Below are 23,606 nucleotides of genomic sequence, written 5' to 3' on the forward strand. Positions count from 1 at the left end.
TTTCCAGTCCAGTGTTCTCTCAATTCCATACATCCATAGGAATAGGAATAGTCCGGTACCTTAAACATAACTTCCGCTCTCAACTTTTAAATAGTTAAAATTATCCTCACAAATGAGAAAAACAGCTCTCACATCCTTTCCAACGTTTTTATATTACTGTGAGGTAATCCAGGCAACGAGAATTCCTAGCAATGAGCAAAGACTGGTTGCCAGAAGAATTTTTACTTCAATGCAGGTATCACTGAATGTGCCATCAGAATACATCTGAGGTAATAACAAGGTTGGTATAAAGATAAATGTTTGTTTATAACTAAGAGAAATAAGATGCAACTAATATTAGATGAATGATCTTGACAATTACTTTAGTCTGCTGACAAAGTAACTACTGCGATTTGCAGATGTTAACTGCAGTAGGTGGATCTTCACTAAGAAGTTCTCATTTTTACAGTTCACAGCATAGACAGTGAAGAGAATTTTACCTGGAAACCTAAAAAACCTGGCAATAAGCAATACAGAATTACCAGCTTTACTATGATCACATTCGTATCTCCACATAGGCTCACAAAATACTTTTCTTGTCTCCTTGGCAGTTTACTATTAAAATATATTTTTAAAGTCAATTATTTGCTTACCTTCAGAGTAACTGCTGTTGCCTTGATAATAAAATCATTTACAGATACTTTAATGTCATCTGCAAAAAGAAACAGAAAAATTTAAAAAAAGGACAACAGTCATTGTTCATATGATTTATCAGCATTTGTGTGATGACAAGATTCCAGTGATTCAGCAGATTTACTCCTTTGAAGCATTGCCAGAAAGTCATTCACCTTCAAACTCCAATAATAAAAGCAAGAAAACTACTTTTTTCCCCCTTGGGACAAAAGGCATATCCATCAAGAAAAATGTCATGCAGAGACACTCAGGAGAGTTTCAGGAGACTGAAACTGATAACTAAAATCAGGAGTGGCAGCAGAAGCAGGGGCAATAGATACAATGCAGATTATGCCATAAGATTACCCTGAAATGCATGATATTTACATAGTGTTAAACTTACAATTTTTGCAATTAAAAAAAAAAAACTACATTACCCTTCCACCACGATCACTGCTGTTAGCAAAACTGATCAAGCAGCAAAACTGCTCAATTTTCAAATCCGGTTTACGGCATATAACACACATATCTTTACAAATACTTTTGCAAGGGAAAATTATTTATAGAAAATTGTATCAAGTGAAACATTCTTAAGTCATCACAAATTTAGAGGAGCAAACCAAGTATCCACTTACCACATAACTGGCCTGCAACATTTGCCATGATTAGTAATCTATGTATAAGAAGAGAGACAGCATTCCAACAGAACATTATGGAATTTGCAATTACTATGCTGCACTGACAGAATTTCACATCAGAAAAACCTGTATCTTGGTCATCAAATATACACTGGTTTCTATTGACATACTACATTCCTAACCCTTGGCAAAAATGTCACTGTCCAGTAGTAGAGCAGGAATACAGTTAAATAATCCATGTCTGATATTTTGCCCTGCGTCACTGAAGTTTATAGTAGTAGAAAACACCATAATTTCCATCAGAGAAAACATAAACATCTACCAGGACAATCTCTGCAATTCAATTTCATGCAAAGACATATGGCATTTCCACCTCTACATTTAAAGGAAATATTCATTAAGAATCAACAACAGCAGGAGAGGTGTGAAAAATTTCAAGTGAGTGATCCTTTTTTGGTTCATTCCTTATGAACTGCTGCTGTTTAAAGAAAATATCAGTATCATAAAATGTCTTTGACATTAACTTGTGAATAAAATACCATTAGGAAAAAAAAACAGGTAGAAAAATGACCTGGATACTGTTGCATTAAAAATTAGTCACTCAAAACTCCAGTGGAAGGAGAAGCAGTTCCTGTATCTTCATCTTGAAAATCTGAATATACCGGTCAAATTTCATTTTAGACCACACAAACAGATAAACAAGCACGGGCTAGTCACTAGAACAGAACAGTTGGCCTCAGTTTCTCAGTCGGTACAGCAACAAAAATGTAAATTAACACTATCCTGCTACGTTATTCTGAATGCAGAGCTCACATGGCTTTGGAAAGCTACCATTTGAACCTACAGGCTTTCAAACCATGACAGCAATTGTGAAGCTTTAGATCAAAACTTGAAGTGTCTTAGACCTACAGTTACTCATTTTTCATTCTTGTGATAATGAGGTGATGAGAAACATCTCAAAGCTGAACTATTGAGAACAAACTACGCAAATGGTACCAGAAAAAAGGACTAATAGAACAACACTAAGAAGAATCCAAGTGAAATTGTTCATGCCCTTTTCTCTTGTGCAGACAGCTATATTCTCCCATGAATGTCTTCAGTCTTTAGAACTAATCTTTGGTCTTGAAAAAAACAGAGTGTAGTAGGAGAAAAACCAGCCTGCTGTTTCTTCCCTTTATAAAATAACAGGCCCTCAGATTTTTTACCCAAGTCACAGACTTAGTACTGGTCTATGAGGTGCATGCCTGCGTGTCTCCATCACCAAACAGAGCGTCACTACTTGCTTATGCAGCCTGAACATTGTGGAAAATTAGTTGGCAAAGTAATGCCGCTGTCTTCCTGTATCCTGACAAGCTGTCCAATTCAATAATTGCCAGGAACTACAGCTTGAGTCCAACATACAGAATACTGAAAAAAAATTATTTGACTGCATAGTGGTCTGCCTATACAAAATCGATACCTCCTGGGGAAGTTTATGTAAACAAGACAAATTATGTATTACTATAACCACATTAGTATTACCACACCTTCAAGTAAATCGCACTACTAACCTTTGGCCAATTCTTTCCTCAATTTCAAAACAGCATCAATGGCACAGTCAGCAGCAGCATATGCATGAGGTATGGTAGTTTTAGACTCCGTTAATCTCTTGGCAATAACTCTTCGGATGTTGCTAGCTGGGATTTCTGTGAATGTGCCCTGAAAGAAATCAGATGCTGCATATTAAATATCAGGAGAGCAAACAAACCTCCCCTTTGCTGAAACAGTACTCCAGCATTTATGCATTATCATCAGTGACTCCTGCCCACTTCAGCTATCCCCTAGGTATCCAAAAGTGATACATTCCAACTACTGAAATTAATATGACTAAGACCATTGAGTGTTCTAGTCTATTCCTGTAAACTGGGATCAACACAACAGGTTTTACAGAATAATTCCATTTTGCAGTATAGAATTAAACCTGTTTAAAAAAAAAAATCCAAATATTGAGGCATTAATTTTCAGCCAGAGTCTATAAGCATTATTCCATCTTCCTGATTTGGCATATTGCTCAGATCATGCTTTGTTCCATTTAAATTGTAACAGAGCATTTCCTCAGTAAGCTACTGCTTTTTCAGTTCCCTGAGTAGTTCATTAAGACAGGTTTTACTGCATCTTTTCTGTTATTCTTCTCCCTCCTTCCACATATATCGAATAATGTTTCACTGGCCAACTTTCTCCTAGAAGGAGGTCAACTTGCCAGAAATCTCTCAAAATATTAGTGACTACAGAAAGCAAGCAAAATAAATGGTTCTGTAAAACATTATTTTGCATACCTAATCTTTAGCACATATCCCTTGAACATACAAGGATTCACATACTCAAATAGTACTCAATACACAGTAAATTGCAATATGTATGTTCTGGTGCAATTGTAGAAACATTTTATTCTGTAATGGATCTGGGTCTGAGCTTGTGTGTTCTTTAGTTCTTTGTACAGTGCAAAAAAAAAAAAAAAAAAAAAAGACGGCATTTTCTGAATATTACGAATTGTAGCTACATTGTAAACTTCAGCCTAAAAAGATACATCAAATTTAGATCTAGAGCCAGAAAATGTTTTTCACGAAAGCTTTTCAACTTCTACTAATGTACATTTCAGCAAGGGCATTTATTCTTTAAAAAAATAATTTCTGGTATTCTAACACTTCAATTTAACATAGAAACTTATTTAGGTTCTAGAGTTTGCAAAATTACTCTCCAAGGCAACCACCAAGAAGCCTTTTCCTTCCTCACTTCTTGACAACTCATTAATGGACACTTACACTTGCAGGAAAGCAAACAAATCAAGTACAGTAAAAATAAATCATCATTCCAGTTTCTCCAAGGCCCGCAATATAAATTTTTTCATCGCTTCAATTTGCAAGCTACACAAAATAGTATGCAGACCATAATTTCGAGGATTTCAGTTTTAATTACATTGCCTTAGAATCACTGAAACACACTAAAAACTGCACATCACTGAGCTTGACATCTAGGTGGCCTTAGTTTCCTTCCTCTCTCCAGATCTACAAATCTCAGAGCTACTGAAGTAGCTATTGCACTATTCAGCTGTAGCAATGCTGAAATCTTAGCAGAGTGTTACCAGGGCAGCAGGTTGTCCTGGAGTGGAAACTGCTGGAATTGCTGGCCTTGGATATGGAGAAGTCACGGCTGTTGCTAGTGAAGGAGAAGGCACCGCAGCAGGAGGTGGAGAAACCACAGGTTTCAATTCACTGGGTTTACCTTTCTGCTTCTGTTGCAGAAGTTTGAGAGCATCCCTGGTGATTAAACAGAGTGAAATATTGACAACAAAGAAACTATTTAACAATTCCCTAAGCATTACTATTCCATCACTTATTCTATTTAATTAGCCACTTCTGTACATTTAAATTTCTGTTGTCAAACCAAATATTAAGAAGGTAATTATTATTAGACGATATTAATTTTGTGCTGCCTTTGTGGTATCTTTTTAGTAAATTCTCATTAATTTCCATGAATAAAAGGGCCTGAATATGCAGTAACAGAAAGCATTTGTGTTAGAGAAGCGTAACAATCATCATCATTACTTGTGAGTGTGCAAAGTGATTTTTGATTTGCATTAACAATTCTTCTGAATAAAAGAGTATATTTATTCAGGCTATAAAGCCTCAAATAAAAGCTGTTTCATCTATTTGAAATAAACTGAATTTAATGTAATTACTTAGTGCTAAGTGAAAACTGAGTAATAGATTTATAACTCATTTCTCTGTACCTTTCCAACATAAATTTGGAGAGTTGGGCACTAATGTTATACAGGCCCATACTTCCTAACACCACATTAGAGAAACAAAGCTGAAGCATTCTCCTAGGATTTTATACTGATACAGCTACCACCACAAAATCTTCCTGTTCTGGGCACAGCATGACAGACATGAGAGACTCCCATCTCTAAGCCATGATAGGGTGCTCTAGGTGCACTGCATTCATAAAGCAACAAGCTAAAGATCAGCACCTACAAGGCTGAACAGAAATAACTGCATTTCCACCACCACTGCCAGCTGCAAGGCAAGACAGTTGTAGATTTCCTGTAGGTCTCTCTTTATGCTCCAGATCTGCTAACAAAAGCCTCTATCATATACCCTAGATAAATCTCTATCATTTCATGAAGACACAGCATGTACACAAAAGTTTAATTACACAAATTGGCAGAGGAAATTAAAATAAATTAAAAATCAGACTACTTACAACCCTACCACGGTTTTGAAACACAATTCATAAATACTAAACAAAGCTATCTAATTTCAGTAGATTACTGTTTGAGAGACTACTCTTGAGTGGCAGCCAAGAGTTATTAAATTTTTATAGGAGGAACAAAATCTCAGAACATTATGCATTCTTAGTTCTTCCTAAAAAGTAGCACTCCAGCACTGAGTGAGAAAATGAAAAAACTTTCAATTTTCAAAGAACTGAAAATTGAAAAGCTCTACATAATGCCTTTTCCCATTGCTGACTTGCTTCAATTTATTCTTACCTTCAACACATAGTTCAACAAAATATTGAAAACAAACAAGTAAATGAGCTCAAGATAAAATTTTTCCTAATTAAAAGTTGTTACTTGTTTTCCCAAATTAACATGCTAGCCAAAATTTGTTTTAAAATTAAGTGTTTAGTATTTAACACACCTACTATATCAGGGGAAAAAAATTAGATTTCATAGAATGAAAATCATTCCCTACCATGACAATTTGAGACACAAAAAGTAACTGCATGACATAATACAAGTTTTTTGTTAACATATTAGAAGGTACCAAAAATTAGTTGAGGGTTTTCACTTGGCAGTCATTAGAGAGACCATCTGGTTTTGGTGTTTTTTAGAGTGTTAACTGAAAAACGTATTGCCAAAATTGAGCTTATTTTTAGATTAAAAGATTTGCTCAAAACTTTCTGAAACTCATTTGTATTGTACAAAAGACACATACATACAAATGAAAATTTAGATGCATGTTATACATACATATGAATAGAGCTTCCCCCCACTAATTCCACATAATTTAACTGATTAAGAAAAACAGGTACAGCAGTGTTATGACTCTCATAGTTGCAACACTGAAAGCCTGAATATGAGTAGAGTTAGAAGAGGAATCAAAGCAGATAAAATAAAACAGGTTTAAGTACAAGTCAGGTAAATAGATGCTTTATTAGAACTGGAAAAAGAAGGGTTGGTCACATCTTTCCAACAACTCTATAAATTTCTATCAACACAAGACAGTACCAGAGAAAGATAGGAGGTATGTTGGGGTTTTAGTTTAGTCTTAGGTTTTCCTGTTAAAGGAATTTTCTCCCATATGCATGTTGCTAGGGGACAAATAGCTGTACTTAAGAAAGACAAAAAGGGGAGTGGGGCGGGCCTGGCTACTCCTTTGTCTACACCTGGGTGTGGGGACAGTTCGCTCTGAGCGTCCGGAGAGAGAAGCTGCAGAGAAAGGAGCTGCTGCTGCTTTCTTTTTGGCCGTTCTTTCTTCCTGCTGGAAGCAACGCCGGGACCCCAAAAGCCGCTTTCCCTGCCCTGCTGGAGACCGAGCTGTGGCTGCCCTGCCCCGCTGCTGCTTCGAGTTTTCGCTACGCTGCAGCCCTGCTCGCCCTGCCTGCCTGGGCCTCCGTGGTTTTTCCCGTCTGGATACATCTCGCCTGCCACCCGGGATTTGCGTTCGTCCCTGCCATTCCAGCCTGCTGTTCCTGAGAGCCCGGGATCAGCTGCCCAGCGGTTTGTGAAGCCTTTGTCCCATCCCTTCCCGGGATCCCAGGGCACCAGAGCCGCGGGTTTCCCGAGCTCGCTCCGGAGCGCCCCCTGCAGCCGCGGGGGAACCATCGCACCTGCCCTGCTCACCGGGAGCCGCCAGCGCCCCTGCCGGCTGCGAGCGGAACTGCACCCGAGGGGAAATAGCCTGACAGCCGAGAAGGCTGGCACTGGGTTTGTGATTGCTGTTACTGCCATAGTTGTTGTTGTTTTGTTTGACTGGTTATACACATATATATATATAGTAAAGAACTGTTATTCCTATTTCCCACATCTTTGCCTAAAGGCCCTTGATTTCAAAATATAATAACTTGGAGGGAAAAGGGGTTATATCTGCCACTTCAAGGGGGGCCTCTGCCTTCCTTAGCAGACACCTGTCTTTCAAAACCGAGACAAGGTAACATGAAAGAGCAGCCTGCTTCGCAGAAAAGGTATGAGAGTTTGGTAAACATTTAATAAACAAAAATATGCCATACCAAACTGTTATTAGGAATATAGAGATTCTGGCAACTCTGTTACACTTCAGCTTACCACTACTACAGAAGTGTGTAGTCATTTCACTTCATGTTAGCCAAAATCCAAAGAATGGTGAAAGCAAACTGAGCACTTTGTGTTCAAAACATACTTTTCCTGATATGAGCAAGTTAGTTACACAGACACCTAAGAATCACTGAGGATCCAACGGTGCCAACAGAGATGCATGGATTGACACAAGCTTCCTGTGGTGGCAGTTACTGCTCTTTATTGTACCCAACCCCTTTCACAGGTTTCATATTCCCCTTTCACACGTTTACACCTGTTTACTCAATTCAGAGACGATTTCCTGGAAAAAGGAAAATGGTTAGCAGAGATTCAGAACACAATAGAACTTCAGAGCACATCAGAAACTTCCAGGTATCAGACCTATTGCACTAGCAACATTATAGAAGGAACCCATTCCTCCCACATGGCAGCTGACAAACTGCACACAGCAGAGATCCCATGCTCAGTCCATACTCAATACGTGCATTTACATGAATTTAATCTCCAGAAAAACAGCACTGCATGCGTGTGCTGGCCTTTCTCTGCAAGTCCAAAATGCCTGAGCAGCTCAGAGATTCCAAGACACACTAACTTAACAACAGCTGGGAGGAACATGCCTCAGAAAAACACAGTTCTCAGTAACCAGCCTTTTCATGGCTCCATTTATAAATCCCTAGATCACTATTAAATAGAATGGGAAAAGGCAGTAGTAGCTGAAACAATCAATTTTAATATAGCCCTCCCAAACAGCATCTGAGCTGATGAGTAGAAAAATGGTACAATCTTTGACAGAATTTGTGAGTCACTTTGTACTGGCACACCAATTCTCTAGGACGTTTTTGATGGAAGTGATATTAAGTGATATAAGAAGAAATTATTACTAGATTCTATTACTTAGAAATAACAAATAAAAAAACTCTGCAACTCGATTAAAAAAAAAAATCACACACAAAATCAACAATAACAAAACAGGCAGGAAAAAGACAACAGTAATTCAACACTGAACAGACCCATATGAGCAATATAAATAAATAAAAGTATGCAGATAAATAAAATATTGGCCTACTAAGGGAGTCGATCATGACAGAGAACACCAGTAGAGTGGAAGTTCCAGCTGCTGTTACAAGTTTTACAGTGAATTGAATTTAAAGATTGAAAGTTGGGGGAAAGAATCTTGCTTGCTTACACAACTCGCTATCTTCGTTTCTCGTAATCTGGTGAGTGCAGCAAAGGAAATATTTCCCTGAATATCTGCAGCAGCTCTCTATAAAAATCTGCACATTTCATTTCAAACTGAATATAATAGCAGAGTCTGTAGGCATCTGAAAGATTAGCTCCATTTCAAAAGAATGGTTAGAAAACCCCAGACATTCTTCATCTTAAATTGACATTTCAAAGTCAAATCTTTTGTATGAAAAAAGCAGTTTTTAAAAGAAATTATTTTGCTAGATAATTCTCATAACTACAGAAAAATCTTTGCTAGATCTCCATGACAACTAGGAAAAGTTAATTCATTAGCTCAAAGTCCCAGAGGGTTTCCACCTGCCATAGCCTCGTTACACACCATAAATTACCATTACACTTACATAATTAACAAAGAACTCTCTCTGATGATTTGCTGTTACATAGGATATTCTATCTATTCAATTCCTTATTACATTTCAACTCTGCCAAAGATCATAAGAAAAAAAAAAAAGCTTTGAAAAACTGTCTGCTGCTTTTCTGGCTCCAGTTCCAAGTTACACTGACCTGATCCTGGTTGTCTTTGAATGGAACTAAACTAACAGCAGCCAGGAAAGTCTGTGTGAGTGAATGATGGTATTTGTCAAAAGGAATAATTTTACTGAGAACACAAATATTTTTTTCTGCCAACATTCTCACCTCCAACAACATACATGCATCATTTCAAGGCTAAATGCACTACCACGTTTTTGCACACAACCTCCTCACTCAAAGGCTGGAGTGCCAATCATTACACTGGAATACTTAAAAGGTATAATAAACTGCTAGAAGCCTGATCATAACAAACCACAGCTTTGTAAACAAATATCCTTTAAATCATAGAGAGGAAAAAAAGGAAACGTGGGAGAAAAACAGAATTCTGGAATTTCTTATGATTACACTTCATTGCTTCCCCCAGCCTAATAAAAATGGGAAAAAATGAAATCCTGACAGATTTCAGAACAGAACTGCAGCAAAAAAAGCAAAAGATCTGAACTCCCTAAAGAAAAGGAGTTGAAGAAAACAGGCCACTGGTATTCTGTTATGGCTCTGCATGCATCTTGGGTAGTACAATTCTTGAGATCCATAGCGGCAGCTAACAGTGGTGCTTAGGAGGCAATAGCCACCATTAGGCTGAGCTGCAGGAAATGTGACAGCAGTACCACACAGCTAAGATGGGACTTAAAAAATGCAAATATATTTTTTGGTTTTTTACTAATTAAGGGCTTCTTCAAATATTTCCTAATCCATTCTCCCTATCTTTTCAACAGGTTTTTCAAATTTAACTAAGCCCATCCATAGCAAAAAATGGAACAAAGACACAGATTTTTTAATAAATAAACTTCAAACTAATGGAGATTGCTCTAGTATCAGAAGTTGTAAGTTTACCAAATTATCTACATACTCTTTAGTGAAGATTCCTCGAGGCCCAGTAGGTGTAACATTGCTTGGCTCTAGTCCATGTGTCTCCAGAATGTTGCGAGCTGCAGGGCTTAAGCGAACCCTGAAGAAATGAGGGGAAAAAATACATTTTTTAAATATTAAGATTAACTTATTTCCTTAATGTACACCATGAGAAACTACATTTCTCTCTGGTGAACTACAAAGCAGAGTACATTGGTACAAAGTACCCAGTGCATCTTAACACGATTTGCCTTTTGAAATTAGGAGAAAAGCCAACATCTAGAGAAAATGTTTTAGAATTCTTAGATACAAAGCAACAACACACTCAGAAAAGAATAAATACTTGGTTTCAAGTCTTTCCACAAAATCTCCTACTTATTATTTCCTAAAGGAGACTACATTTGCACCTCATTGAATTTTAAGAATGGTCCATTAAGCCCTTGCCAAAAAAACCCCATATCATAAATGATCATTTGGTTCTAAACATGCTGATACATCTCCAACAGTTGCAGTGAAAAAGCACTTCTGATGATCTTTGGTACTAAAAGGAAAAACATAACCCTTTCAAGGATCCTTTTGTGGATCATCCTCCTACTACAGGTAATGCCTGGGCAATGACTTCAGTTAGTTGTCTTCCACTTGCACAAGAAAAGCCTAAATGCTGGCAGCATTTAGAACACAGCAAGCCAGAGAGAAAAGGTAACGAGGTTGGGGGAAAAAAAAACCCCATAACACAAGTAAGATATATCCTCCAAACAGGATATATCCTGGGATATGAAGCACTGATTTATGGATTACTGCTACCTGACTAACACTGGGCCTGACTCCCCATCCAAGGTGTTTGCAATGCTTAGAATACCAACGGATCCAAACCGAACTAACAAAGAGCACATAAACCTACTGTTTTAAGTTTTTCACATTCCACTGTTATGAAAATATTTGAATAATTTTTTTCTAATATCAAAAATGCAACAGCTTGGAAGGGTTTTGGAATGTGCCATTTCTTTGTTTATTTTTTCTCCTCAAACAAATAGAAAACAAGTCATAGGTACACTTAGCGTCTGATGCATAAGCACTGGTGTCCATCCTATATCAGCACAACTTCATAAATCAATTGCATGACCGAATAAAAGCACGTTTAATTAAATTAATAAAAAAATAATTAATACAATTACGTTGTTTGAATTGACTTACTGGGCTTTAGAGCAAAGACATATTCTAGGCCTGCAAGGTTTATCACCTCATTCATACTTAATCACTCTTAAACTAACAGCGTACTACTAGGTAAAAAAGGACAGAAGACTTTGCTTGGTTCAGTTCTACTGATCTACTAAAGAGTTCCATTTCATAACAAACATAGAAACTTACTGCAATTTCCCAGGCTGATGTTGCAGTTTAGGAGGGGCTGAAACTGCAGGACCTGCAGGAGGTGAGGCACCTGCAGGTGCTGGTGGAGCCACAGAAGATGGATCACCAGCATCAGCTGGCATTTCAACCTGTTTCCAGTCCTGTCCTTCCTCTACCAGCAGACCAATTAGTGAGCCCAAGCGAACATTTTTGCTTCCTTCTTCCACCTAAATTAAGAACATTAAGTTACATATTACTCTGTCTGCTCTAATATGACTAGAACAAGTAGATGTCAAAGTTTCAGGCATATTAATGACAATTCATCAGTAAGATTGATCCCATTTTATTGCTACTATTAATAAGATATTTCAAGACTGAAATTAATTATAATTGCTATTATAAGGAGAGGAACATTAAGTTATGTCCCAAATCCGATACACCTAAAGTTAGCATTCAGAAATCAAAGTAACCTTTTATAGACACAGACTTTGCAGCTCAGAACTAGAATAGAAAAAGAAAACTTGTTATAATTTTGCTTAACTTTTCATCTCCTGGATTTTTGAGTCACTGCTAGGTTTTCATTACTCACAATAAAAAAACCCCTGCATAAACCTCAATGAACCCCAGAAACTCAGATGTAGAAAGAGCTGAAGTAAGTAGAAGGATTTGAAGGTTCTGGGATGAGAGGCTGGCCACAAGCCAACAGTGTGGATTTGCAGCCCAGAAAGGCAAATGCAGGAGTGCGGCCAGCAGGGAGAGGGAGATGATTCTGCCCCTCTACTCCACTTTTGTGAGACCCCACCTGGAGAGCTGTGTCCAGGTCTGGGATCCTCAACAAGACATGGACCTGCTAAGAGTGGGTCCAGAGGAGGGCCACAAAGATGACCAGAGGGCTGAAGCACCTCTCCTACAAAGGCTGAGAGCTGGGGTTGTTCAGCGTGGAGAAGAGGCTTTGGAGAGACATTATACCCGCCTTTCAGTACCTAAAAGGTGGGGAGAGGGCCTTTTTATACAGGCAGGACAAGGGGTAATGGTTTTACAATCAAAGAGGGCAAGTTTCTCTTAGAAAAAAATTCTTTACTCAAAGGTGGAGAAGCACTGGAACAGGTTGCCCATAAGGGTTGTGGATGCCCTATTCCTGGAAGCATTCAGGGCCAGGTTGGATGGGGCCCTGTGCAACCTGATCTAGTGAACAGCATCCCTCCCAGGGGGGTTGGAATGAGATGATCTTTAAGGTACCTTACAACCCAAACCAGTCAATGATTCTATGTAGCCAAGAAGAGTCAAAAAAATCCTAACTTTGCTGACAAGCCAACAAAGCACAGGTGACCATGACAGGGAGAAAAAATTAGAGATTAAGTGCACAGAGAAATAAAATTCCCTTGGAGCTTTTGCCACTGCAGCATAATCCTTTAGTCACTAACAAATATATACTAAAGTAAATGTTTATTTCCTCCACTGGGAAGAAAAATGGACAGCGCTTATGCTGGCTCATTCTGCAATGGAATTTTTACACAAAGTGGCTTCCATACCAATCCTCATTTAGGTCATGAATGAGAAAATGGTAATGGAGACTAATGTTAGGGAAACTTTCCTGTCTGACCATCCAGGAGCCACTCTGGCAGTCACAGTCCCACCACGTGAGCTGGGACCGAAGCCCCTTTACAGTGGGTGGCTCCAGTGACCCCATGGGTGTCCCCCTTGGCTCCCTGCACACTCCACACTCACACAGTCAGACAGGGTTTCCTTACAGCTCAGCCCTGGGTTTTCCCATAGCAGAATCTCAGACACCTGGATCCCTAAAGCAATTTTAATTGTGGCCCAGTAACACAAAACCAGCTTGAGCTCGTGCCTCTGGGGAAGGACCATGAACAAAGGAATCCCTGTGCTTTTATACCCTCAGTCTGTGTTGCTGATAGCCTGGGGTCTCCCTGCTGAGTCCTTGGCTCCTGCTGTGTCCAAGTCCCTGGTCACCTGGCCGGTGCCACAGGTCCCTCTGCCCTCTGTGGTGCAAAGGGTCAGCACCAGGTCAGGGCCCCTTGCCTGGGGCTCCCACCATGTTCCCCAGCCAGGGCACAACCTGCAGCTCCCAGGGCAGCTGCACACCCAGCTACCTGCTCTAGGTCTATCCCTCAACAATTAATTACAGTTCTTAAACAATCATTCATCATCTGTTTGGTTCCTAATTGAACTGTAAAGTATTTTAGGAAAAAAAAAATCAGTGTTAATTTAAGAAGCAACTCTACTGAAAGAATAATCATCATTCTGAAATTACCCTTCTAATATTTCATTCAGTTATTTAATCTTTTATGGCATTTTACACTGAATCAGACATGATCATTAAAAGACCTATTCAGATAGAGAAGAAATATATATGCATGAGTTTCTATTTTACCGTTAGCCTGCTCTTTCTTAAACCATGCACAGATTATACAGTCAAGAAAAGCCAAGAAGGGTTACAGAACATGAATTAATTCAACCTAATGAACCTTCTATCTTTAAATGCAAAACCCAAAGCATTAAGCAGACTGTGCTTATTTGGCTCAAGTTTTTCATACCGAACTCCGTGAAGATGGTTCAGAATTTTAGCTGGTATCAAAAGGCACAACATTTTTGTCTAATTTCTTTTAGAAAGTGAGTAAAATTTGGCCAGATGATAGCTCAGAGGCACAAAACATTCCTAAATTCCCACCAATTACATCACATCTTAAACTTCTGAGTGGCCCTTGGAAGGATAATCTTTTCAATAAGTAATCATCAGTCCATCCACAAACCTGACACAGCTTTTTTTATAAGCCTTACACAAACATCTATTGAACACCCAATACAGAGCAGAAATATCCACCAGGTACTGCAGAAAGACAACCAAGGATCACACCTGAGCTAGAGAAAAAAGAAAAGAAAATCTGAAAATTTCTGATCTTATTGCTCACTTGTTATTTCAGTTTCTAAAACATTAGGTTTCTTCTGTACTTTTTAGGAGACTGGAATAAAAGCCTCTCTATTCTGTACTCTAATTCTTTGGCCCACCATTTCTAGAGTCCAAGGATTAAAAGAATCCATTGAAGACTGGGTTTGCATAATGATCTGTTCATGTTACTCCAATAAAGCTGCCTCTCTTCCCTTATCCTGAAACACGTTATAGTTATTTTCTACCTCCTGGATTCTCCTTCTCAGGTTCAGCTCTTGGCATAGGATTGTTACCGGATGATATGGATATAACTAAGGCTGAATGTCACTGCTCCATGACAGTGATATAGCTACATGGAAGCTATGCAGCTGCTGGAAAGTCTGCCTTTGATCTATCAAAAAACGTGCCACAGGAGCAATACACACAAAGAAATTTTGAAATTTGCAAGGCATTTGCATACAAGAGAGGAAACAAAAACCCCACAGCTTCTGAAGTACTAATGTTACTTGTAGCCATCATGAATTACTATTAAAGAAACTTAGCAAATTTCAATTTTTTTTTTTTAATATCTCCCTAGGATTAATTCTTTAATACTTTGACAGACAGAATCCCCATATCTCCTCCTCACATAACCTAACAAAGCAGTGTCTGCACATGCAGAATAGATTGCACAAGATTTTGTCACGGCTATTAGAGGCAAACTAATTTTCAGAACCATTCAAAACTGAAGAAGAGAATTAAAAATAGTGAAAGCACTGCCCAGCAATTCTTTAAATAACTACATGGAGACTAAAATCACATTAAAAAAATACATCTGATGTGAGACTTCATCCAGGGATAGCAGAATAGATCCTCTGAAACTTATTAAGTGTGTTATTCCACAGTTGTACACAAAAACTCAGAAGTTTCAAGGTGGTACAAAAAGACTGAACATCTGTGAAAAAAATACTATTTAGCAACGCAATTAAAAGAAGGAAAAAGATGTTAAAAACTCTTACTTGTCTATATACACTAGTGCTCAAATGCAAGTTATCCTGTAGAAATTAAACACTAATGACAGTTTTTGTAAGCCTGATAGAGTTCACTTACAGCTGAGTTCCATCTTACATCCCCTCTCCTTCCTACCCAGCCCCACACCTATCTTGACACTTTCACTTTTGCAAAGGATGTTGCCTTTGCTTATACAAAAAAGGAAGATACTAAACAGAACATCACTTCTCAAATGCTGCCACGCAGGAAAATACTCTCCCTTTTCTGTTTTTCCAAAAGATAACTGTGCAAATACATGCTGATGTAAGAAAATGCAACTGTAGAAGAGATAGGAAGTGTAATACACCAATCTAAAAAGCTTTTGTAATAGCAGCAGAAATACGTGTCTCACTGTGTGCAGGGTAGACTTTTCTCATGGCTCCAGGAACTAGTTTGTACCCATGCCCATTCTGCTGTTTCCTAAGTAGCTGGATTGCAATTAATACTAGTATGCCTAATTTGTATAATTATGTGATCCACACTTCATGGGTAGATATTCCCTAGATGAGACCACCCTGACCAAATGACATATTTACTGTAAGTACCCATTTCTCATATTTTTATTTTATTCCAAATTCTTCCAGTTCAGCCTATTGTTTAAATAATTGAGGAGGGAGAGAAGAAACAGCTGCAATACACCACCAGCTGAGACTGTTCAGAAAATTTGCAACTCATCCCAGTTCTTCTTCTTTATATTAAGCTTAATCAATCTAATTTTGATAGAGGATATTATTAACGCAACTGTTCTCTGGGTCAGCCCATCTTGTATACCATTCCACCTTGACTGATAGCACAAGATAATCTAGCACAAAGACAATACGTCCTGGGTAAAGTACCACCCAAAATTCCATATTCCAACTGATTGTTACTTGTTTTCCTATAACTCAGTGTAAGAGGAGTCATAAACTACAATATTTCATCGCCATAATTCACAAGGTGTAAAACATACAAAACAACCTAATTCAATCAGGTTAAGTGAAAATCCATTAAATATATATAGAATCATGTACCACGTACCAATAGTCTGGTACTTACGTGGAACAAACAGAACAATTATTTCTCCCTAGGAATGCAAGCAAGTGCATTTTTCTGAATGCTGAGGAGAAATTTAGCTATCTAAACTAGTTTTTGAGGCAATATGCAAACAGTCTGAAGAGAAGTTACATCACCCTACTCAGAAATGCAGGATCCCTACCAGTATTTTAGCCAATATGCCATCATCACTTGATTCCATGGTAACCACTGCTTTGTCCGTTTCAATTTCACACAACGCATCTCCAACATTCACTGTGTCACCTGCAAAACACAACAGAACTTAAGAATACTTACCCCTAAGCTTCTTTTTAGATTTATTTAACCATGGAAGATAAATATTCACCATCTAATATAGTCATTTTGTATTCTTTAATCTATTTTATACCTACTTGATCCCCCATGATTACTTATCATATTGTATCTTTCCTTTCCAAAGAAAATCACCAAGATTCAAGAAACACAAACTGCTGTGGCAGAACACTGACATGTTCCAAGTACTGATGTTTACAGTAGGCTTTCCAAGAGGCAGTACACACACAATGAAATTTATTTCCAGAACCCCATACTCAATAGCACTGCCGTGAATAAAATACTGAGCCTTCCACATTCACTGGTAGCCACCAGTCAGAGCAAGCTACCTAAAACTGCTTATGACAATGGTATCATAGTTCTGTAACTGCTATCTATACTATTAAAGACATTCAAATAAAAACCTCAGGAATTTTAATGTCTTCGGGAAAGCACAGCTGCAAGCTTGCTTAATCTCCTACATAGTTCAGAAAGGTCTTTTTAAGCGTTCATTCATTCATACTTACTTTGTGAAATAAGAATATGCACAAGTGCTACAAATTGCTTTTGCTACATTACACAAATCCAAGATTAATTCTGAAGCATACTCTTCCTCTGCTTTTGAAGAGTAACTGTATCTGCTAGCAGATGATAAAGATATTATGTGTCTGGATTATTTCAACAAATCAATACTGACTAGATGGCCAACATTAAAACTGAAATTACATTAAAAACTGTAAGGTAGTTGAATGTTTTGGCTTCCAACAAAATACAGCTTTTTTTCCTTATGGAGACAACGCATACCAGCCTAAAACATGCTTACAATTTTATATGAAGTAAAATTTTAATATTTCCCCATTACCAGAAATGTTGCAATAGCATTACCTGTCTAAGCATTTAGCTTAACTACTGATACTACTCTCTTGTGCTTAAGGAGCAGAATTAAAACCTAGTGCAGGTTACCACCTATATTTAGGTAAGAGACAAACACTATAAAAAAAAGGTTTCCTGTTTCACAACTACATGAATTAGAAAGGGAAAATGAGGTGTTGTACCTCATTTGTGTTAAATGAAAACATCAAAAACTCAGCCACCTACATAATTCTAGAAGTCATAAACGTTCCTATTACAGAAATTGGTAGAGAAATATACTTCATCTTTTTAATGTAAAAATCTAACAGCCACATTACACTTTGCAATAACTAGAGCATGAACAGTTTTATTATAAGAGGAAGTCAAAACTCCAGGCTCTATACTAGTGTTTTAATTTTACTGGATCATTAATTCAAGTAGCCTATATATCAGATCATTAGGCAAGTACTTCTCAGCTGTTAAGAAATCAAATTGTTGGGCAAATTCTGTAATTTGCAGAGCTAAGATTGGCAAGCAGAAAGGATCTTAACTCTGTATCTTCATCTGCCATCAGACTGTAAGTGTTCTGCACCATTAAAAAGAAATCTCAGTGCTCAGAGACCGGCAGCAGTACCTCCAGCAGGCTTGGCCAGCCAAGCCAAACACCTTCATCCATGCGTTTGTCACACATCACATCCCAACTTGGGTACCTGAGGCGGCTGTTCACAGAAAACTGTTACCTTGCACAGGGAAGGCAAGAGGAAAAGTCTTCAGAGAACTGGATAAACCACTTTTCCACTACTTTTTTTTTGTTTTCCTTTCATTGCTGCAGCCATAAAGTCGACATAAATTTGAAAGGCAATTGACTAAAAGCAGTCTAAGAATACTTCACCACAGCATTCAAGTCCTATGTGTGTTTCAGTACCCAAGTACAACAGAAAGGACAATACTTATTTTCATTAGAGATTGAAAAACTTTTGATTGCTCCTAATTGATGCACACTTTGATGTCAATTACAAATCAGCTTTTCCAATAATTAGGATTAGGAAAGAACATTTTTGCAAAGTGTATCTTTGCTCTTACACTTTAAACTGAGAGCAGTATTTGCAACAGAAGCTGCCTGAATGGGAGCTCTCTAAGACAATGAGCAATGCCCTTGAAAAAACTTAAGCGGGGTTTGGGCTTTTTTGTTTGTTTTTTGGGTTTTTTTCTTTCTTTGTTTTTGGTTTGGTTTGCTTTTAGTGATTAAATTCTTACAGCTAGGCTGAATGGTTAGGATCTCTAGTGAAGCAGAGTATCTTTCTAGCAGATCCAGTGGGCATCCAATAGCCTTGGTGCTCTGTTCAACTACTGACAGACAAGTATCCAAATCACAAGATACAAACTGCCTTTCTTAATGTACTCTTTGCAAATAAAAACAGAGTTGACTGAACATAGATACTGAAGTCCCTGGAGCTGATGTGTCACAAGGTAGCAGAGTTACACAGCGCGTGGATGCTGCCAGCACTGTTGTATATTCTGTTTTCTGCCCACATTAACAAGAGGATTTTGGTCTCCTGGGCTGTCAGTCTACCATCTTTCATCAACATTAAATTCATACATAATAAATACAAGATTTTCGAAACATAATTTTATCTTTGTGAGAATGACTTTATTACCCACAGTAATCAACATGAAACTGCATTAAGAATGAGAAGGAAAAGTAAAGCTGTCAATTAAATTCAGCTCTTTCCTTTCTGCAGTAGTGAAATTATCTGTCCATCCTTGTGAAACCGTAAAATGAAAACATTTGATATTTACACAAAGAACAGAAAAATTATCAAAATAGTATTACACTGACCCCTTCTGGTCATACAGTGGGAAAAACATTTCACATGCAAGCAACTTGCTTCTGTCAGCTGCTTAAAAATATTTTCTTGGATATTAGATTGTCAAACATTTATATTCAGCAATAACACTACTTTTACATGGCAAATGCTCTAGAGAATTAAGTAGTTAAGAGCATTCCTTACAGAGAGGAGTGTAAGCAATAAATCACTTCACTATTTTCTTCAAAATTTATCTTCACTTCTTTTTTTTAATATTGTCTTTATGTTTATTGTCCAGACTCTTAGAGGAAACAAAAGTATTGACAGGAACTAATTATGGTCACAGATGTGGCCAATAAGAGAAAATACTATATTCAGGTTTGATCTTCTTTCTAAATAGAAAACAGAACAATAAAAATACTAAAATACTTTTCTTTCAAAGTCCAATCATCAATTAAGCTTTGATTTTAATTTAATTAAAGCAGGTGTGGAGATTTTTTTTTCTTTTGTGTTAGGGTTGAAGGCTAGTGGAAAGACTGAGAAAAACCACTGTATAGCTTCTACATTCTAACACTTTTTTATGAGGAAAGCTGATTCATTCCTGTTGGGGAGCAAACTGGAATGTACTTCAACTCCTACCAAGCTCTCTTTGCTTTCTCTTGCAATTTTGAATGCTATAATTACTGTAAGAGAGGCTACTGTTGATTTTTAATGTTTTACAATTGTTGACAACTAACAAATATAAAAAGGTCTTTGGATCATTCTTTCCTCTCTGCATAACCTTGGACTTGATTAACTGAAGCTTCAAGTTTCAAGAACACTGGTGCTTTTTTTCCATAGACATAAACTTCTGTATTGCTCCTAGTAAATTCTGCAAAAATTCTTACTAAAAGTTTCATGAGTAAAAGGCCAAGTCCACTACTGGAGCAAGAAGCTGCCATTCAGTCACCTCTCAAAATGTAGGAAAGCAAAGTTCTCCAGCAACACATTAATGGAAGCTGTATCAACACTTAAAAGGGTAAGCCAAAGGAAAAGGCTTATCTAGGCACAATAGCCAAAACATGTTTAGCTATCCAAATTGTATCTGTCGAAGATAATAAGCTTCGACATATTTTCTTTTCTCCAGATGTATCCATCTCTTTAATTCTCTAAAAATGCCTGTGAACAAGATATATTCCTACTGCCATCCAAAACCCTGCAAGACATCCTATACCAATGGACAGCTGCTACCTGGAAACCAAAACTACAGTCAAAATTCAGGTTTAATATAAAATTGAAGAAGGGACAGCGAAGAGTAAACGGGAAAAAGGTGTCCTGACAGAACAGGAACTGCTCACTTTTCTACAGATCATTTTTCATTTACATGCAACCTACGTGAAGATGAAACTTGACAGACTTTTTATCCAGTTGCTCCAAAATATTTTAACAGAAGCACATAGTTGTCAGAGTGCAGAGTTCAGGCTTTTTTTGGATGAGTAGGTTGGGTTTCAGTTGGGGTTCTTTTAGGGAAAAATTTCCCCATTTGGTATTAGGTTTATGAAAATAATCTAAACTTCTTTCAGCTTTAACTGTAGACTATAATCAAGATATTAAAAAATATATTCAAAAATACCGTGTCTTTCATGGTATTCCCTAACACAGCAGAATAATGAAAGAGAGACCCTCCCCAAACTCAATGGCTCCCAGACTTCCAGAGTTACTGCTCAGCACGACAACACTGGGAATTAAAAACAGCAACACACTCACACCCTGGAACAGCCGAATGGAAATTTTTCAAAAATACTATCAATGCAACCTTTTGGAAGACAATTAAGCCAAAAAACATTTCAAGAACCAACAATTTCAAAGCAGGTATAGTTCATGATGACAGCATCCATATACCAAACATTTTGCTACAAAATACTAATCTATAACCCGGAAGAATAATCTTATTCTTACAGAATAGATTTACATAGCTGAAAAATTACAGAAAATGTGACCACAGAAAATGCTACCTTACCTTCCTTTTTTAACCATTTCACAATGTTTCCTTCTTCCATTGTTGGAGAAAGTGCAGGCATAAGAACTTTAATACCAGGTGTACCTGCAAAACAAGCATATGGTTATCTCAATGTAGTATTTTTTCAGTATAATTTTTTTCTCAGATAACTGCTTAACACAAATGAAACTAAAAGTGCATGAATCTGAAAGATAATTGAACAAAAGATTCACTATGATGCTCCCTTTTTTAAGCCTACATACAAGCATGACCACCACAGAGCACAAAGGAAAACAAGGCATATTACAATAGAAATGGAAATTCAAGAGCCCTGAATTCCTAGACCTGAAGTTCTGTTGATCATCTCGAAATCCACCAAAAGCATTACATCCTCCTTTCTTCTGTCCTCCTTCTCCTCCTTGACCCAGGATGTGGAATTTTTTCCAGATCAAAGCGTATCCTTTAAATTAATAAAGCCCTTGTGATCCTAGTATTTCAGACACTGATGATCTACCTCTTTCACTGATAAACTTTTCTAATGTTTATTCTTTTTACTAGAAAACTGTGTCTACTTTGCAGGAAACTATTGATTTCAAGTGTCAGTGATTTTGTCTTGGCTCAGTAAATCCATATGCAGAAGCAGCACTGCATAACAGCAACTGTGTGCCATGTTAGTGGGATTCTTCCGAGGGTAGAGCTCAGGATACAGCACAGTCCTTGGCTTCACAGCAAATTACACCTCTTGTCATCTGATCCTCTATACCAAAGGAGTATTCTGACATTAATATGAGCAATACTACCCTTCTGAACTTTTAAGAATAGTTATGAGGCCAAGAAAAAGTATCTTTTTAGATACAATTTTGTAAAAGCAGCTCTCCAGTACCTGATTTTTGAGGCTCTTTCTTGAACTATTGCATCTGAATTTGTGTTCAGTTACAGAACAGACATAGACACATAGAAGGTACATTGTATACAACAGCAAGGTTCAGTTCTGCTTCATAGTCCCTTTTCTCTAATATTCAGCATTAAGGATTGTTATCATTCAGTAGGAAACAACACCACATTTCTCCCAGCTGCTATATACTGCTTGGAGTAGTCGGGAACAGCTGAAAAAAAAAAAAATCTTAGAAATTAATCCTTTTTCAATTTTTTTTCCTTTATTATCTGCTTTTCAGCTCAAAATTCTTCTAGTTTTTCTTTTTTGCCCCTTATTTTTCCCAGAAGCTGCACTAAGGCACACGGAGAGCAGGGAGGTGATTTAGGACAGCCCAGCTTCACCAAGGGCAAGTCCTGCCTGACCAACCTAGTGGCTTTCTACGACAGAATGACTACACCAGTGGACAAAGAAGGGCTATGGATGTCACCTCTCTGGACTTCTGTAAGGCCTCTGACATTGTTCCCCCCAACACTGTTCTCTGTAAATTGAAGAAATAAGGATCTGATGGGTGGACCATTTTGTGGGTGAGGAATGGGTTGGATGGTCGCATCCAGAGGGTAGTGGTCCTCATCTCAGTGCCCCATGGACATTGGTGACAAGTCTCTTAGAGGTACTAGTGGCTGAAAAGCTGTCTTGTGGCAGGTTGTGGCTCACAGCCCAGAAGGTAAACATAGCCTAGGACACATAAAAATCAGTGTGGCCAGCAGATGGAGGGAGGTGATTCTGCCTCTCTGCTCTGCTCTGGTGAGATGCTGCCTGGAGTACTGCACCCAGCTCTTGAATCCTCAGCACAGGAAAGACATGGATATGTTGGAGGGGGTTCAGAGGACAGCCACAAAAATGAGGAGGGATGGAGCACTATTAAAAAAAATGCCCTAGGGTATTTTACCGTGTCCTGCAGCCGTAGGGAAGAGGAGAGAAGATCCAGCAGGCAGGAACTGTGCAGCAAGATTGCTTTTATTTAATTATTTTACAAACTTTTATAGACTTTTTTCTTCATAGTCTAATTGGACAAAGGATCAGCCACCCCTTGGGGGTGATTGGCTAGAATCCTAAAACATCCATTGTCAAAATATTTTTCTACTATACCATAAACAAGACTTTTCAAGGCTGCAGGTGTTTGGTTGTTTACAGAACTCTGCTACCTCTTCTGTGTGAGAGAAAAGTCTCTCACAGACTTAGAAAATAGCA

The 23,606-nt window shown here is 37.9% G+C and overlaps 1 protein-coding gene across 4 annotated transcripts in view; it reads right to left on the reverse strand.

Annotated features, from left to right (window-relative positions):
* The window catches only part of PDHX (pyruvate dehydrogenase complex component X), a 37,920-nt gene that overhangs the window by 9,192 nt on the left and 5,122 nt on the right, over positions 1–23,606 (reverse strand). For all 4 annotated transcript variants that reach the window (XM_048306198.1, XM_048306196.1, XM_048306199.1 and 1 more), the window contains exons 2-8: positions 21,500–21,583; positions 16,713–16,813; positions 11,599–11,804; positions 10,232–10,330; positions 4,411–4,585; positions 2,840–2,987; positions 633–691 (exon numbers count right to left, since the gene is read on the reverse strand). In XM_048306198.1, coding sequence (XP_048162155.1) covers positions 633–691; positions 2,840–2,987; positions 4,411–4,585; positions 10,232–10,330; positions 11,599–11,804; positions 16,713–16,813; positions 21,500–21,560 — 849 coding nt within the window. In that variant the 5' untranslated portion in view covers positions 21,561–21,583. The remainder of the gene's footprint in view (positions 1–632; positions 692–2,839; positions 2,988–4,410; positions 4,586–10,231; positions 10,331–11,598; positions 11,805–16,712; positions 16,814–21,499; positions 21,584–23,606) is intronic.

This window comes from Corvus hawaiiensis, chromosome 6, assembly GCF_020740725.1.
Source record: "Corvus hawaiiensis isolate bCorHaw1 chromosome 6, bCorHaw1.pri.cur, whole genome shotgun sequence".
In the NCBI taxonomy this organism is placed as follows: Eukaryota; Metazoa; Chordata; class Aves; order Passeriformes; family Corvidae; genus Corvus; species Corvus hawaiiensis.